This window comes from Emydura macquarii, unplaced genomic scaffold (genome assembly GCF_026122565.2).
Source record: "Emydura macquarii macquarii isolate MOO-44397 ecotype Brisbane River unplaced genomic scaffold, CSIRO-AGI_Emac_v2 contig_3080, whole genome shotgun sequence".
NCBI lineage: Eukaryota > Metazoa > Chordata > Testudines > Chelidae > Emydura > Emydura macquarii.
This window is the reverse complement of record NW_027133217.1, coordinates 3,131,333-3,146,831: the sequence shown is the minus strand read 5'-3', so window position 1 is coordinate 3,146,831 and position 15,499 is coordinate 3,131,333. Positions and strand designations below refer to the sequence as shown.

At 51.2% G+C, this 15,499-nt stretch overlaps 1 protein-coding gene across 2 annotated transcripts in view; it reads left to right on the top strand.

The window, feature by feature from the left end:
* Positions 1–15,499, top strand: part of HHATL (hedgehog acyltransferase like) — a 34,542-nt gene that overhangs the window by 18,352 nt on the left and 691 nt on the right. For both annotated transcript variants that reach the window (XM_067530477.1, XM_067530478.1), the window contains exons 6-10: positions 3,502–3,673; positions 6,042–6,186; positions 7,317–7,352; positions 10,552–10,753; positions 14,445–14,586. In XM_067530477.1, the coding sequence (XP_067386578.1) occupies positions 3,502–3,673; positions 6,042–6,186; positions 7,317–7,352; positions 10,552–10,753; positions 14,445–14,586 (697 nt within the window). The remainder of the gene's footprint in view (positions 1–3,501; positions 3,674–6,041; positions 6,187–7,316; positions 7,353–10,551; positions 10,754–14,444; positions 14,587–15,499) is intronic.

The window sequence follows — 15,499 nt, the reverse complement described above, 5'->3', positions numbered from 1 at the left end:
ATGGAATAAGTGGTCCCGGGACTTAGCTACGCGCTAGGTGGCCCAGCCGCTGTGATGATGGGCGCTTTCCCAGCGGGCTTCACAACCATTTTGCTGACAGCAGAGAAATGATGGCAGTCAGGAACTTTGGGTTCAGCTCCAGGTTCTGGCGGGGAGTGCGCCCTAGTGGCTATAGATCTTTCTGCTTTTGTGCCCCCAGCTTGTCCTCATTTCCCATTGCTCCTATTGACCCCACCCCCGCTCCTGGCACTGTACCCCTCTCCTCCTAACTACCTCCCATCCCGGCTCCTATCCATCCCCCGCTGTTCATATCCATCCCCTGTGTCTCTTGCCCCCTCCCTCTCCATTTTGCTCCTATCCACACCCCCCTCCCCCCCGCCGTGACTATTCTACCCCGCAGCTCCTGCCCCTTTTCCTCTCTGCACCTATCAAATGTCCCATCCCCTGGTTCCTGTCTCCCTCTCCATCTGTGTCCATCCACTGCCTCCCATCCAAGCGGCTGCTCCCCTGTTCTGTTCCTATCCAATCTCGCCCATCCCTAGCTCCTGCCCCGTTCCCCTTCTATCCCTGCCATGGTTCCTGCTCCCCCTTCTACCTCAACCCCCCCGCTCCTGCAAGCCCTGGCTCCTGCAACAGCTTCCCCTCCCCCTCTCCATTTCCCAACCTTTGCATTTGGAGCCTGGGCCCAGCAGGAGGGGCACTGAGAGCAGAGGCTCCCTCATCCCAGATTCAGTGCCTGGAACCCCAGCAGCGCCCCCGTCAGCTGGCAGCAGCCCTGGTATGGAGCATGCTCGGCGGGCATGGCACAGGCACCATCAGGTCACACGCAGGCACCCCAAGCGCTGGAGGATGCCCGCGGCAGATAGAAACTTCGGAGATTTTAGCTTCCAGACTATAATTTGGCCAAACGTGTCTGGATGTCCACAGGGGCAGCAAAAAGCACCTCTTTGACGCACAGGCCACCTCCCCCCACTGCCAAATTTCCCAGCTCCAAAGCATGGCGGCTCTAGAGCATCTCAAAGAAAAGATCGTCAGAATGTTTTAATCTGGGCAAAACAAAGTATTTCCCCCCAATTTGCCCCTTATTCTCAGAAACGGCTGAGCCAGTTTAGCTGAAACGTTCCAAAAATAATTCAGCCTGCGGCAGACACTCCGTGTAGAAAATCGCAGCCCAAAGCAACTGAAAAAAGGTCTTTATCACAGAAAGCATTGGGCAACTTCATTCCTAGGCTTAGACATCCCCAGTTACCATTACATCTGCTGGCCTCACAATCTTTCATGCACAGTCACAACACGCCGGAAGGACAGGGCCAGGCTATTATTCCCATTGTACAAATGGGGAACTGAGGCCCAGAAAGGCTAAGTGAGTTGTCCAAGGTCACACTGGAAGTTGGTGGTCGACTAGGGAATGAAGCCCCCGTCTACTATCTCCCACAGTAAAACCTTAACTCCTGCAATATTCTTCCTCTGGGCTACTGGCTGCACGGTCTCGGAGTACAACTAGACGGCAGCTGACCATCCTTCCAAGGCGGGATGAATCACCTGGAAGGATGTTGCGTGCGCTATCCCTGGGAATGTTGCGTCAGGAGTTCCATCCATCCCAACGCCCAGCCCGTGAAACTGCGTAGGGGAGGCTTTGGAAATAGAGAACGGAGCTGAGGCCTTTGTGATTCTCTGCAGCCCCTTGCACTGCGTCACAGAGGTTTCATCTTAGACCTCAGTGTCCCGGAACCCATTGTTAGAGGGGTGAAATGACAGCTGCCTGGGATAACCGGCCGGTAACAGCTGGTCCCCTTGGATTAAACTCCCGTGGCTTCTCTGGTTCTATGTTTGGAAGCCTCTTCATTTCCTGAATGCAGGGCTGCTTGCGGGATGATATCAAAGGCCGCGTGAGAGTAACATACAGAAGCGATGCTGGCAAACGCTTTAATCCTTGGAAATCATCTGTTTCTGTCGATGGGGCTGTTACAGCAGCCTTCAAAGCGCTTTCCGAGAACTCCCGCCCCATGGGGAATAAGGAAACAGTAATAAAGATAAGCAGATTTTTTATTCAGCAGCAATTTTACGGAGCTGCGGAGAGCCAAGGCTGTCAATCTCCCCAGCATAATCCTGAAAAGCTTGCTCTGATGATTATTATATTTATGATATTCCAGGGAGGCTGCGGTTACTGGGAGGAATGGCACAGCCTGTTACTACAGAGCACAGCAGCGAGCCACAGAAATCAGAGAGGGAAAAGACGGGTTAGATCAGCCCCACCTGATGCAGGATTCTCCCCTGCTCTGTGTTCTGAGAGCCTTGTCCAGGGTGGCGATAGGGGCTTCCAGCCCTTCCTTTCCTTTATTACAACGCTCGCTGCACGGCAATGAAACTGCGGGCAGGGAATACGCACACGGAGCTGTTGCAATTCTAACACGCCCACGGACGTTACTGCAGGTTGTGCCTTTAACGCATAGCCCTAAGGAGGGGTCAGCGTGAAGTCACCCTGCCCCAGCAGGAGTACCAGCCGGGATTGTGCCTGCCAGAGCTTCTTGGTGCACATGGGTCACTGTATACCCCGTGCACCGTCATGGCCGGCCTGCTAGCTTCACTAGCCAGTGTATGGACTGCAGCCTGATGCAGCTTTCTCTCCGTTTCCTTTGGGATGGGTAATGCACCAGGTGGCATGAGAATGTCCCCATGCCCTTTAGAGTGTAAGGAACATTACTGTGGCAAAGGGCACGCAGGGATGGGTGTGTGGGTGTGTCCCTGCCCCCTTCCTACACCTGATTCACCCACGCAGAGGGCCTGCCATAATCTAGATCTGAGGGGAAGCTTTAACCAATCACTGTGAGCACTTCTTCACCCTCAAACGTTTCTCCGCGTTGTGACACTGGCCTCAAACTCCCCAGTTCTACCCTTTTTCCAGAAATGAAATAAAAAAAGACCCCAAAAAAACCCCACCTCAAGCCCTTCCTTACACTGAATGATGCGTTGTTACCATTTCCTGTGTTAGTGCCATGGGAGCGCACGGCCCTCATCGGAACTAAATGACACAGGCCCTGCCCAGAGGAGCGTACCAGCCGGTGCATTGCTGTTTCTCGCACACCAGCAAGGCAGAGCTTACAAGTGACACGCTGTGCCCAAGATTGAAAGAGAAAAGGGGTCATTAACTCTGTGCTGGGATTGGTCCTACCCACAGTCAGCATCAGCCGCGGCCGTTGCTAGTGCAGCCGGGCAAAGTGGATTGCGTGACAGTGGGGCTAAATGGCATTAGTGTCAATTTCCAGCAGTTTCCCCAGTGTACACGCAGCATTGGCAGTGCTGCACCAGTGGCTGCCACTGACGACTGAAATAGGGGCAAAACCCCTGTGCAGACACAGCTTCAGGCAGGCTTGGGAAATTCGAATAGAGATGACCATCGGTGGCTGCTTTACTCTCAGCACATTCTCTGGGTAGCGTCACCTTGTGAATCAAACACATCCCTTTCGATTCAGCCCATTCCCTTGTTCGTCTTCCCGACAGGTGAGCACCAGCGAGCTGAGCCGCAAAGACAATGAGATGTGGAACATTCGCGTCCACGCTTTTCTCCACCTGGGGGCGATCGTCACCGTGGATGTGTTTTTCCATTTCTTCTACATCTTGACCCTTCCCGCAGACGTGAAGTTCGTGAATCGGCTCTCGGACTGGGCGTTGGGTGAGTGACGCAGAAGGATCACCTTTCTTTCCTGTTCCTTAGCCTCTCCATCACTGGCACGCTTTTATTCCAGAAAGTTTAGGAAGTTCGAGTCTTAGATGGAAAGGAATATTTTTATTCAGGTGCCTGCAAGCTGTCACGTAATAAGGCAGGTAAAATCCAGGCCAGAACAGTTCAACGTGAGTGCTTGAAATTGGGCAACTAAATCATTACCGAGGCAGCTAAAGTAAAAAGGTCTGAGATGCAGACATGCCGAGAACCCAGCCACTCCCCTGAACTTCAGTTGGAAGCGTGGGTGCTCAGCACCTGTGAAAATCAGCCCCAATGCGTCTCAAGGGGGACACACGTAACCCACAATTAGTGGCCATGTAGGAACATTTTGGCCAGGGTACTCCTGGGCCAAAGTCTAAGACAACTAGAGACACCGTCAATGTATCCATGTTCACGTTCAACAAAGGCTTCTCCACAGTTTGTGACTCTATAGTCACTGGGCCAGAGGCTGAGATTCTGATCTCAGCCACACCAGCATGAGTACATGAGGTCGCCAGACAGTAAAACAAGGAGGACTTCAGTGGAATGGCGCCAGCTCTGCACTGGTGTAACCGGGATCAGAATCTGGCCTACTAGGGGTGTGTGTGGGGACCCGGGCAGAGGCATCGCTGGAGACAGAGCCTTGGATCACAAGTCATCGGCAACAATCAGATAAAGAGAAAACTTACCCCTGCAGCTGGGCTCGGCTCATTTCAGGTGGAAGGCATACGTGCTGTGCTGCTTTCTGAAACCACAACCTGGCTGTAGTTCAGCCTCTGACTTACGGGAAGGTACCATTTGAGAATGGAAGAAAAGCAAACTTTGATTTGTTTTGAAGTGTGATGCCTGGGTTAACCTGGGATATCAGTGCTGAGACGACTGGCATATAACCATTCTCCTCGATGGATCACAGGCAGGAACGATATCCGGGAGCTCTAGATCTCAAAGCACAAACCTCTGAGTTGAACAGATCAGGTCTGCTAGCTCAGAGGAAGTAGCAAAGTCCTAACCCTAGTATTATTATGTATGTGTTATGGTAGTGCCTTCCTCTGTGGCATGGGGCACGGCACACTTGCTGGTGGATTATCTGTACCTTAAAGTCTTTAAACCATAGAATCATAGAAGAGTAGGATTGGAAGGGACCTCAGGAGGTCATCTAGTCCAACCCCCTGCTCAAAGCAGGACTAACCTCAGCTAAATCATCCCAGCCAGGGCTTTGTCAAGTCACAGCTTAAAAACCTCTAAAGATGGAGATTCCACCACCTCCCTAGGTAACCCATTCCAGTGCTTCACCACCTGCCTAGTGAAAAACTTTTTCCTAATGTCCAACCTAGACCTCCCCCACTGCAACTTGAGATCATTGCTCCTTGTTCTGTCATCTGCCACCACTGAGAACAGCCTAGCTCCATCCTCCCTGGAACCCCCTTTCAGGTAGTTGAAGGCTGCTATCAAATCCCCTCTCATTCTTCTCTTTTGCTGAGTAAACAAGCCTAGTTCCCTCAGTCTCTCCTTATAAATCTTGTGCTCCAGCCCCCTAATCATGATTAGAGGACTTTAATAACTCAGTCACAGGTTAGAGGTTTATTACAGGAGTAGGTGGGTGAGGTTCTGTGGCCTGCATTGTGCAGGAGGCCAGACTAGATGATCATATTGGTCCCTTCTGACCTCAGAGTCTATGAGTCTATGCCTAGGAACCCCAGTCACGGAGCAGGACCCCGTTGTGCGAGGTGCCATGCACACTCACCACAGAAAGACGGACCCTGCCTGAAAGAGCTCACAATCCATGTAACTTCTAGATGTGGTCCAGATGCTAGGGAGAACAGAGCCACTTTGTGTTAACAAGAGCGGGTTAAATGCACGGTCTGTCAGAATATGCAGTTGCATCTAAACCAAAATGCTTTGTGAAATCTGGGTCAGCTGCAGCAGAATTTTTGTTTTGGAAGAAAAATGGGATAGCAGGGGGGAACTCTGACACTGTCAGAGCTTCTCTTCTCAGCATGTTCCACAGGAAACATTTCAGTTTTTCTTTTGAAACAACTTTTCATTTAAATGTTCTTTATTTTGTGGGATATCCTAATATCAAATAAAAAGGGCAACTTTGAAACAAAGAGTTTCAAATGACGCCAAACGATTTTTGTTTTGAATTTGTCCTTCCCAGGGAATTTCAAAACCTCAGGGTTCTGTTCCTATTAAGAACTAAGCCAAATTTAGAAATCGCAAAATCCGTCACCAAAAGGAACTTCTGTCTTCTGCTCAACTCTAGTGTTAACGTTATTTCATCCTGCTGTTTACCTGCCTCTCACTTGGCTGTTCCCTTTTTTTGATGCCCCCCACACAGCCGGCCTGGCCTACTCTAACTTGGTGTACGACTGGGTGAAAGCTGCAGTGATGTTTGGAATTATCAACACCATTGCGAGGCTGGACCACTTGGACCCTCCGCAGCCCCCAAAATGCATCACCATGCTCTACGTCTTTGCAGAAACGTGAGTGCATCTGAAATGTTAATGGAGCAAGGCAGCAGGAGAATGAGCCATTCGGTCGAAAGGAAACCTACTGAGAAGGAACACGACTTTGTCATTTGTCCCTTCTTGCAACCAGTTGGAGAACACCTAGTGGGTCAAATAGTCCCTAGATCTTCTTGGATAAGGTTGCAAAGGGGGGAGAAAGATCATATGCTACATATATGTTACCTAGATAGATAGATGTGGACATGGGCCCAGATCCTCAGCTGGTGTCAGCTTTCATTACTCTGCTGAAGTCCATGGAGTTGGGCGAGATTCTCAGCTGGTGTAAATCACTGGTGTAAATCTCACTGCCAACAGACACCAGAATGGTGTAAACACCTAGGATGGAGAGAAATTATTTAGCATGGTACATGGGGATGTAAATAAAGTAATGGGATGGACTTAAGCGAAGGGACATGTAGGCTGAATATCAGTGAACTTCCTGACGATGAGCTGTATTATCCTGTGCAACAGTCTCCAAAGGGAAGAGGTGGAAGTCCCATTACTTGTGACATTTTAAAAGCTAGACACTAGAAAATTTAGGGAATAGTCCACCGAGAGGTACATTCAGTCAGTGAACTACGAAACCTTTCCCATCTCCAGAGTCAATGATGGATCCATTAGGACAATGTAGGATTCTTCCCAGACATTCAGAGCATTTCAGTGGTGTGTGAAAGAAGAATGAGGCCCACTGATTCACACTATTACACCTATTTTCTGGCCCACACTTCTGCTAAAAACGTAGCTTACATCACTATTTCTATCACTGAAATCAATGACCCAGATACCTCTCTGGAAGATACAGCTGCTTACTCCAGGTCTCAGTGTGGCCCACTGACTTCTGTGGGGTTTGCAAAGGAATAAGGGCAGAATTCCTGCCAAATCAGATGCTTTGGTTAAACATTTGTATTGGAGACAGTTAACGTTAACGCTGGTATTCTGAGCCTGTCAGACAAACTGGTTAATCAGGAAGAAGTTCAGTGGTGTTATACCAGTGTGAAATGGGTGCACGTGAGATCACGCTTCTTTGAATGAATATTTCATATAATGCAATGGTTAACCCTTCCCATTTTAACATTTTTCTCTTGCTTTGCTGGTCTGTGTTTTAGGCACTTTGACAGAGGGATTAATGACTGGCTATGCAAGTAAGTCTCCTTAGAAGATCTGTCGTCTCCACTAGGGTTTGGGTCCTTCTCTTTCAGGGTATAACTCCCTGAATGGCAAAGAAACTGTCCCTACAGGGCAGAAGGATGTCATGCATTATTCACCCTGTTCACAGACAAGCTGTGACCGTGGGGCCTATGATGGGTCACGCTGAGAACACCAACTCCTGCAAGGAATAGGGCAGACCAAGCCCCAAACTGCTGGTTTATTTTACAATTAGATTCACCAAGCCAGTAACAAAACAACTTTTGTGATACCACACTGGTTAACCAAAAGTCAAATACATTTCCCTTTAGGCAATCCAGTCTTTAGCTCCCATCTAGACAGCCAAGTCTAATATAGTGAGGGGTATTGAAAAGCTTATTCACCATACTTAAAGTTCTATCAATCCCAAAAGACTGGACAAATTACTCACCAGGTCAATGAATATTTCAGATCTCACCAAAATACATGCTTACAGCCAATTCTTATTAACTAAATCTAAGATTTATTAATAAAAGAAAAAAGAAATAGTTGTAGATAGTTAAAAAAAATCAATATACATACAGATGTGTGTAAAATTCTTAGGTCAGTTTCAGAGCAGAGATGGTGAGGCTGCTCTGGAATCAGTTTAAAAGGTTACATTCCAGTTGGCAGTCCAGATGTAGAGTTTGTTAAAATTCTTCCATGAGAATTCCAGGGTAAATCCAGCGTAAACCTGGAGACCTCAGTAGTCTTGTGGCTTAGATCTTCCCTGTCAAAGTTTAAGCAGATCTGAGATAAAAAGGATACGGCCCAAGCTTCCTTTATAGTTGAAGCAAGATGGGCACTCCCAAGTAACTCCACCCATGGGCTCTGATGAAAGCAAGCTGACAGTTTGATCTGTACTCAATGGGTCCTTCCTCAGACAATACAGTCAGCAATAGCCATTCAAACCATCAAGTCAACCCCTCAAGACAGTTGACAGGTATTTTACTATGTAGATTTTGCAAGTTTCAGGGAGAAATGAGTACAATAATATTATTACACTACAAATCCCATCTCAGTGATCATATTCCCTTTTGATCTCTGAATCAACAGAATACAGTAATGAAGCATTGTGAGACAGTAACAGGATTTTAGCATCTCCAGGCTGTTTAGATCACATTGTCAAACTTCTAACCCGATATAGGTGAACACAGCCAAATACACTTCGCATCTACTCTGGACTCTCTAACAATACAGGCCAACATGTGAAAGAGTCGAGTGAACTTAACATGGCTTTAGTAACTAACTCTACGCAATGGCCCTGTTTACCGCGGCAGCAGCCTTTTTGATAGCTGCTTACGGGTTGCTTCCAGGTCACCTATCTTGCTGATTGTTCAATCTTCGCTGGCTCAGCGTCACACCAGCCTAAAGCATCTCAGTTCTCATCCCCTTTGCTGAGCAGATCCCTAAAGAGCGAGCCAGCCAGTCTGTTGTTTTTTTAAAAAAAGGGATGAGCCCGAACCATTACCCAGAACTTGACTCCAACCTTTTTGCTTTACGACACTATCCCGGCTCCCCTCCAATTGGATTCTCTCCCACTCCGCCCAATCTACCCTCCCCAAAATCTCTGGTGACCACATTCTGATCATACCCCCAGGCTTCTGCTGCATCCACTTCTTCCTCCCCCTCAGCTGTTTGCAGCAACAACAACATGCTAGTGACTCTGAGAGGAAAGCGTGCAGGTGGTCTGCGATTAAACGTTTGTGCGCCAGGGAGCCTGGTAAATGGCTCATACATGGTGGGGTGAGCAGGGAGAGGCCTCACGGTAAGCGTGTACCGTAAACCCCATATCCCTGGGGGAGAAGAGCAAGAGGAACTGCATTAGTGGCGTGTACTATGGCGATACAAGCTCATTGCTGGAACTGTCCCAGACATCAGCCTTCCAGAGCCTCCAGTAACACGGCCTGCCAGGCCCCGCCTGCTGCAGAATCCCATCCCTGGGCCCAACCCCCCATGAAAAGCCTTGTCATTCATTACCAGCTCTCCTCCTTCTCAGTTGTCCCCCTTTCCCCCCAGCAGGGTGTAACCCTCACAGTGCCAGGCAGCAGGCACCGCCCAGCGCCTCACCATTCACCGCCCAGCAGATGTAGCTTTTTCCATAACCAGGGCACCCGTACAAATCCTTCCTCTTCCCGGCAATCCCCAGGAGATAAAATGCCTTCAGAAGAAAAGTCTTGGAGTAACTTGCTTGGAAGCCAGCAATCTCCCTAGGGTGCTGGAGGGAGGAATTCTCTGCTCTAGCCCAGAAGCTGAAACAACCACCACTAGCTTTTACATAGCACTTTTCAGCCATGGGTCCCAAGGCACAAAGGAGGGTCAGGATCATTTTCTAAATGGGGAAACTGAGGCACTGAGCAATGCTGTGGGTTGCCCAAAGTGACCCAGCAGGACAGTGACAGAACCCAGGCCCCTCTGCTCCCATTTCAGTGTGCTCTGTCCTCTGGACAAGCCTGTCTCCAGGAAGAAGGTTCTGTGGTCCTAGCATTGGGGACGGGCCCTGCCATGCTCGTAGATCTCACCCGTGCACAGAGTTCGCCTAATAAAGCTGGTCTCTGCCGTGCGCATCGACTGTGAACGTGATCCTCAAAACCTCCCTCCCTTCTCCCGGGGCAGCAGTGCACCGATTCCGCTGCACGAGAGTTGTCCGTGGACCAGGGAGAGACCGGGATTTGCAGAGTACCTCCAATCCCGAGGTGTCCATCATGCTGAGGTTCTCCTGTAATCCCACGCTGGGCAGGGCTCTCTGCGTCGAGAGAGGGAACAGAGGGTCAGGATTGCCGTTGGAGCAGCTGCTGACTGCGAGCAGCTTACACCACTGGGCAGCTGGTCTGCAGCGAGAGGTTAGGTGAATTCATTGCTAGGACCTACAGGCTCCTCCGTATCCCACTGACTGTCTCTGGAGCCACCCATGTTTGGGGAGTTTGCAGTGGGGGGGGGGAATAATAATAAAATGCCTAGTTCTCATCTAGCATTTTTCATCAGTAGATCTCAAAGGCCTTTGCAGGGGGGAGGAGGTGTGGTCAGTATCATTATCCCCATTTTACAGATGGGGAAACTGAGGCACAGAGGGGCACCGTGACTTGCCCGAGGTCAGCCAGCAGCCCAGCGGCTGAGCCGGGAATACGACGCAGGTCTCCACTAAACGATATTGATCCGCTTAACTTTGACCCCTAGGTACGTGTATGATCACCTTGGGGAGAACCACGACGACGTTGTGAAGGAACTTCGGGCCACCATCTCCACCTTCGTGATCACCAGCCTGTGGCTGGGCCCCAGTGAGATCGTTTACATCTGGGCTGTCTGCAACTGCTTTGGGCTCAACTTTGAGCTCTGGGTGCAGAAGTTTTTTCAGATGGAGCCCTTCGCCAGCATGGAGGTAAAAAAATCCCACCGCAACCTGCTGCCGGGGGGGAGGGTCCTCTGGGGGGTGGGGTGATCTATAAGAACATGTGTGACTTCAGTGGCGCTGCACCAGTTTACACCCCTGGCCCAAGATGCTTGCTTCATATGGCCTTTTAGATCTCAGATCAAGTGGGACTGTAACTCAGAGACCTGGACCCTGAACCACTCGGCAGTCTGCCGCAGAACTGCCGTTGTCCCTGCCTCGGTTTCCCTTGTTTTTTCCAGGAATGGAACCTAGAGCCATCAGTCTTCGTCCGTCACTCCAGCCTGCCGGCTGCGTTACTCATCCCTCTCCCCTTTCAGGACTGAAAGGTGTCTGGCCCCATCCCAAGTTCTTCCCACCCCTTTCGTGGACCTTCTCTCAATAGTCCCGGGAGTTTGGTCTTTCCTCCCAGAGTCTCTCTTCACCCCTTCTCTGGGGCTGCCCCCTTTACAGATTTCTTCCCTTCTTCCTTCGGCAGAGCAGAAATAAAGTCAGATAAAGCAGGAAAACAGAGGCAAGGTCCGGTATCCCTGTTATTGGTACCATCCCTGGTCAGGGTTCTCAGCTGTGTCTACCCCAGGCTAGGCTAATAGGGGAGCCAGGCCTGCCCGCTCAGCCCAGCGACCCAATTGGGGACTTGTTTATTTAAATCTGCTGCTGCTTCCTACCTCAGGACCTTGGCTGTTCCTCCTGCCTGATAATCTTCTCAGTTCCTTTCCGGCCAAGAACTGGTTTCCCACCACAGCTTCCTCCAGTCTGCTGAGGGGCGCCCCTTCCCTGATCTCCTCTGTATCTCCAGCCACCCTGTTCTGGCTGAGCCTTGTATCCCCGGCTGGTGTTAGCCTGCCCACCGGCGCGGCTGGGGCACCGATCGCTCCCTTTTTGAACTCTTTAGGGTATGTCTGCACAGTTTGGGGTAGCAAGCCCCGCAGCCCGGCGTCAACAGACTCAGGCTCGTGTTACTGTGCTAAAAACAGCCGTGTAAGCCTTGCGGCTCAGGGCAGAGCTCCGAGTCTAACGCCCACCCCTTCCCCCGAGGCTTCGGAGCCAAAGTCACACTGTCTACACAGCTGATTTAATGGCACGAGCCTGAGGCTGTCATCGACCTGGGCTGAGCGGCTCGCTGCCATGAGCGGTGTAGACACCCTTAATGTCCGGTCCCTTGAAGAGTCTCTACACTGCATCACAGGGACATTTCCCATCTTCAGATTGGTTCATTTTGGTTTTGAAAGGCTGGCAGATCTGAAGGGATCACCTGTAGGGCAGAGAGGGCAGCTCAGTCTCCATGGCCGTTGGGTCCATGGCCTTTCCTGCTGGGATTATCAACATGGGCCCGGAAGGCAGATTTCGCGCTCCTAGCCCCTCAAGTTCACGTGCAGCAACATGCACACACAAAAATGCCAAATTCTCTCCCCACAGAGCCTGCTCCAAAGGCCACCTGAGCTGCTGTGGTGCTTCATGGGAGATTTAGTCCAGCCAGAGAAGCAGAGCTTCCCTTAGGGGCAAACGGAGAGGGAACAGAGAGACCCAGATCTACCACCCGTGAAGCACCCACAGTGCAACTCAGGGGGAAGCAAAATTAATGCCACCCAGAAACAAAACATTGTAATGTGTCCCAATGGAATTTTTCCAGAAATGTTTTCATTCTGCACAAAAAAAATGTTGACTTTTCAACTTTTTATCCCGATTTGGGATGAAAACAAACAGTGAAATATTGCAATTTCCCGCAGGGCTGAGATGCCATTTTTTGATCAGTTCTAAAGATCAGTGACCCATCTAAACCTGCGAGCCAGGGGCCAGTCGGAGGATGCTTCCGAGAAAGATGCAAGAAATCACAGCAGGGGAACATTTCTGTTGTTTTGACCAAACCTAAACCATTGGACCTGACAACGACACAGTTCAAACAAACCTTTTAGAGATAACCACCCCCTTTGTTCTTTCGAATTGAACTTTTAATGAGATTATCATAAACAAAGCCAGAGAAATCGTATTGCCCGAGGCAGCACAATTCTCACCTCCAAGGGGGCTGGGATTTCCAGTTCTCTTTGAAGATTGCTATAAACCACATCCCTTCTCCATTCACAGCCCCTGCGCTGAGGATTATGTGCAAGTGACGATCACGTTCTGCTGTGGTCACAGAGCTTTAGGTTTTTTTAAAATCTTAATAGCTTCCAGCGGAAGCGTGGAATGATTTGCACATAATGCTGATAACATTCACGACAAAGGACAGCTTTTGCCGGCTTTGCGAGCATCCCTCAAAGCAGCGCGCTGTTACTAAGGTGCACAGGAGAGGCAAAAAAACCTCTCATCATCTGTTGATGATGATAAAGTTTCACAGAGCACTGCAAACAGCGCTTTGCAAACATTGGGCCTGAGCCGTCCCTAGTCTACCTGAGCCGGACTCAGTGCAGGTCCAGAGGAGAAGTTTTAACACACCCTTGTGCTCCCCCAGTCCTCAGGTCCCTGGGTGTTAATAGAGCCTAAACACTATCTTCTCACAGTCCCAGGAAACCAGTCCCACAGCCGCATGTAGCAACATCCCAGCCAGGCCTCCCTCCCCCAGGCCAGGCCCCTTCTCTGGAGGCCAGGAGGGATGGTGGCAAAAGAGCTGCTCCAGCGAAGGAATCACAGCTCGAAGCACCTGTAGTAAGGTGTGAACCTGGACCGGTCTGCCTGCCTGATGACAGGAGGGGCTCAGTTCTTCCACACCCATCAGCCCCCATGTCCTGCTGAGCTCACACTCTAAAGCAGGCAAGGCAAAGGAACGCCGAGGAGTGGGGAGTCCCTGAAGTGGGGCGGGTTTGCGGGGCGAGGTGGCGAGAGTACCCAGGCCCAGGCAGCTACGTGAGAGGATGGAGCGGGGCGAGGGAAGGTGAGAAGAGCATAGGGAATGGGGAAGAAGGCGGGGAATGGAGTAAACGAGCGTGAGCGCCTCAGCTGCGTGCGCGAGCCAGGGCGAAGCACGACGAAGTTGAGTTAGGGTCTCCGCTCTCTAGGCCGGACTCTCGGCCGCCGTGATGCCATGGGCCACTTGGAACGCAGCCCTGCAGGGCGCACACCAGCCCGTCGTCTGGAGCACCAAACTCCATGGCAGGGGTGGCCAAAGGCTGGCTCTGCGCACGTCTTAGCCGCGTTGCTGGACGCTATTGTCCATTAGAGAGAGGGAGCCTCCCTAGGTCTTAGGGGGCCGCAGGCCCAGTCCTGGGAGTCCCTCCTGGAAGGTGCTGAGCACTCCCCCCCCCCCAGCACCCACGGACCTCAGGGCTGAGCACGACACAGAATTGGGACCCGCTGCTGCCAATGGAGGGATACAGCGAATAGGCCAGAGTGAGGCAGGGCTAGACTAGAGGAAAGGACGGTCCAGGGGTTAGTGTGCTACCGATGGCTTCAGGAGGGTGGTGTTCAACTCCCTCCTCGGCCACTGCATCTCTGGATGACCTTGGCCAAGTCACATGGGCCTGTTGAACTCAGTGGGAATTAGGCGTCTGTACACCTTGAGGCCTTAGTCTACCGCCCCCCTCCCCCAGTTCCCTCTTCCAACATCAGGGGGGTACTCGCATAGCTGTACCTCGCAGGGACGCGCTGAGGATAAATAGGTTAAAGACTGCGGGGTTCTCCGATACCCCTGCAATGGAACCATCCCTGCTTCCTGACACTTCTGTCCCACCATTCTTCTGGGCAGGCCAACATGTCGGAGCCGATGTCTCGGCGGATTAGAGGGATCTTCGGGGCTGCCAACTTCTGGGCCATCGTCCTCTACAACGTCCTTGCCCTCAACAGCCTGGCCTTCACGCTGCTGGTTGCCAAGAGAATCCTCCTGACGGGTAAAGCCCCCCCCCCCCCCGCCCTGCAAGGGGCATGTCTTTTTTCTGTGCTTACTGGTGTCACTCTCCCAAACTCAAACCAGTGACAACTCTCCTCTCCCCGCCCCACCCACCCCTGCCTTATTGGGAGGAGAGTTTGTGGTTGGATTATGCACTCCTTGGTGCAGGGACCATCACTGGGTGCTGTGTTCGTACAGCGCCTAGCACAGTCTGGCTCTGACCATGGTTTAGACCGGTCAATGCCATTGAAACATAAATAACGATGAGGGGGATTTATTTCCCCACTGCCCCTTCTTCTGCTACAGCCGCTGGTCCCATGTTCAGCTGAAACTGGCAGAAACTCGCCAGCCTAGTATTTTTAATAGCTTCTTAGGCAGCTTTATTTGATCCCTTCTCTTATTAAATCCCAGGCGTTCTCCCACCTCCCAATCAATAGCCCTGACTGTGCGTTGCTCACTGATAGGTGGCAGCAGCGTGTTGAAGCTTTTGGAACCGCCTGGGCTACCTGTCGCTGACTGAGTGGTGTCCCGTCCCCCCCTCCCCCCGTACCCTTCCTGGCTCCCCCACCGAGACTGACCGTGGCTCAGGAGAACATGACCAGCTGGGTTCAGCGTGTCAGATGTTCCTGACGGCCGAGCTGGCTGTTGCAGCCGGTCGCGTTACTCACCGCGAGGTCCTGTTTTAGCAGGCACAACGCCTGGATCTCTTTCTCTGTTCTGCTATTGTGGCTTCCGAGACTGCCAGATCCCTGCCCCGTGGGATTATAACCCTGCACTATACAGGCTGCTTCCCCTGGCTAGTAAATATTTAGATTCTAAATGAGGGCCTGCGAATGAAACCCCCGTTACCTAGGTGAGAGAGAGCTGGATAGCTCAGGTGAAATCTCCGGGGCAGTTTTACACCGGCCCTTGGG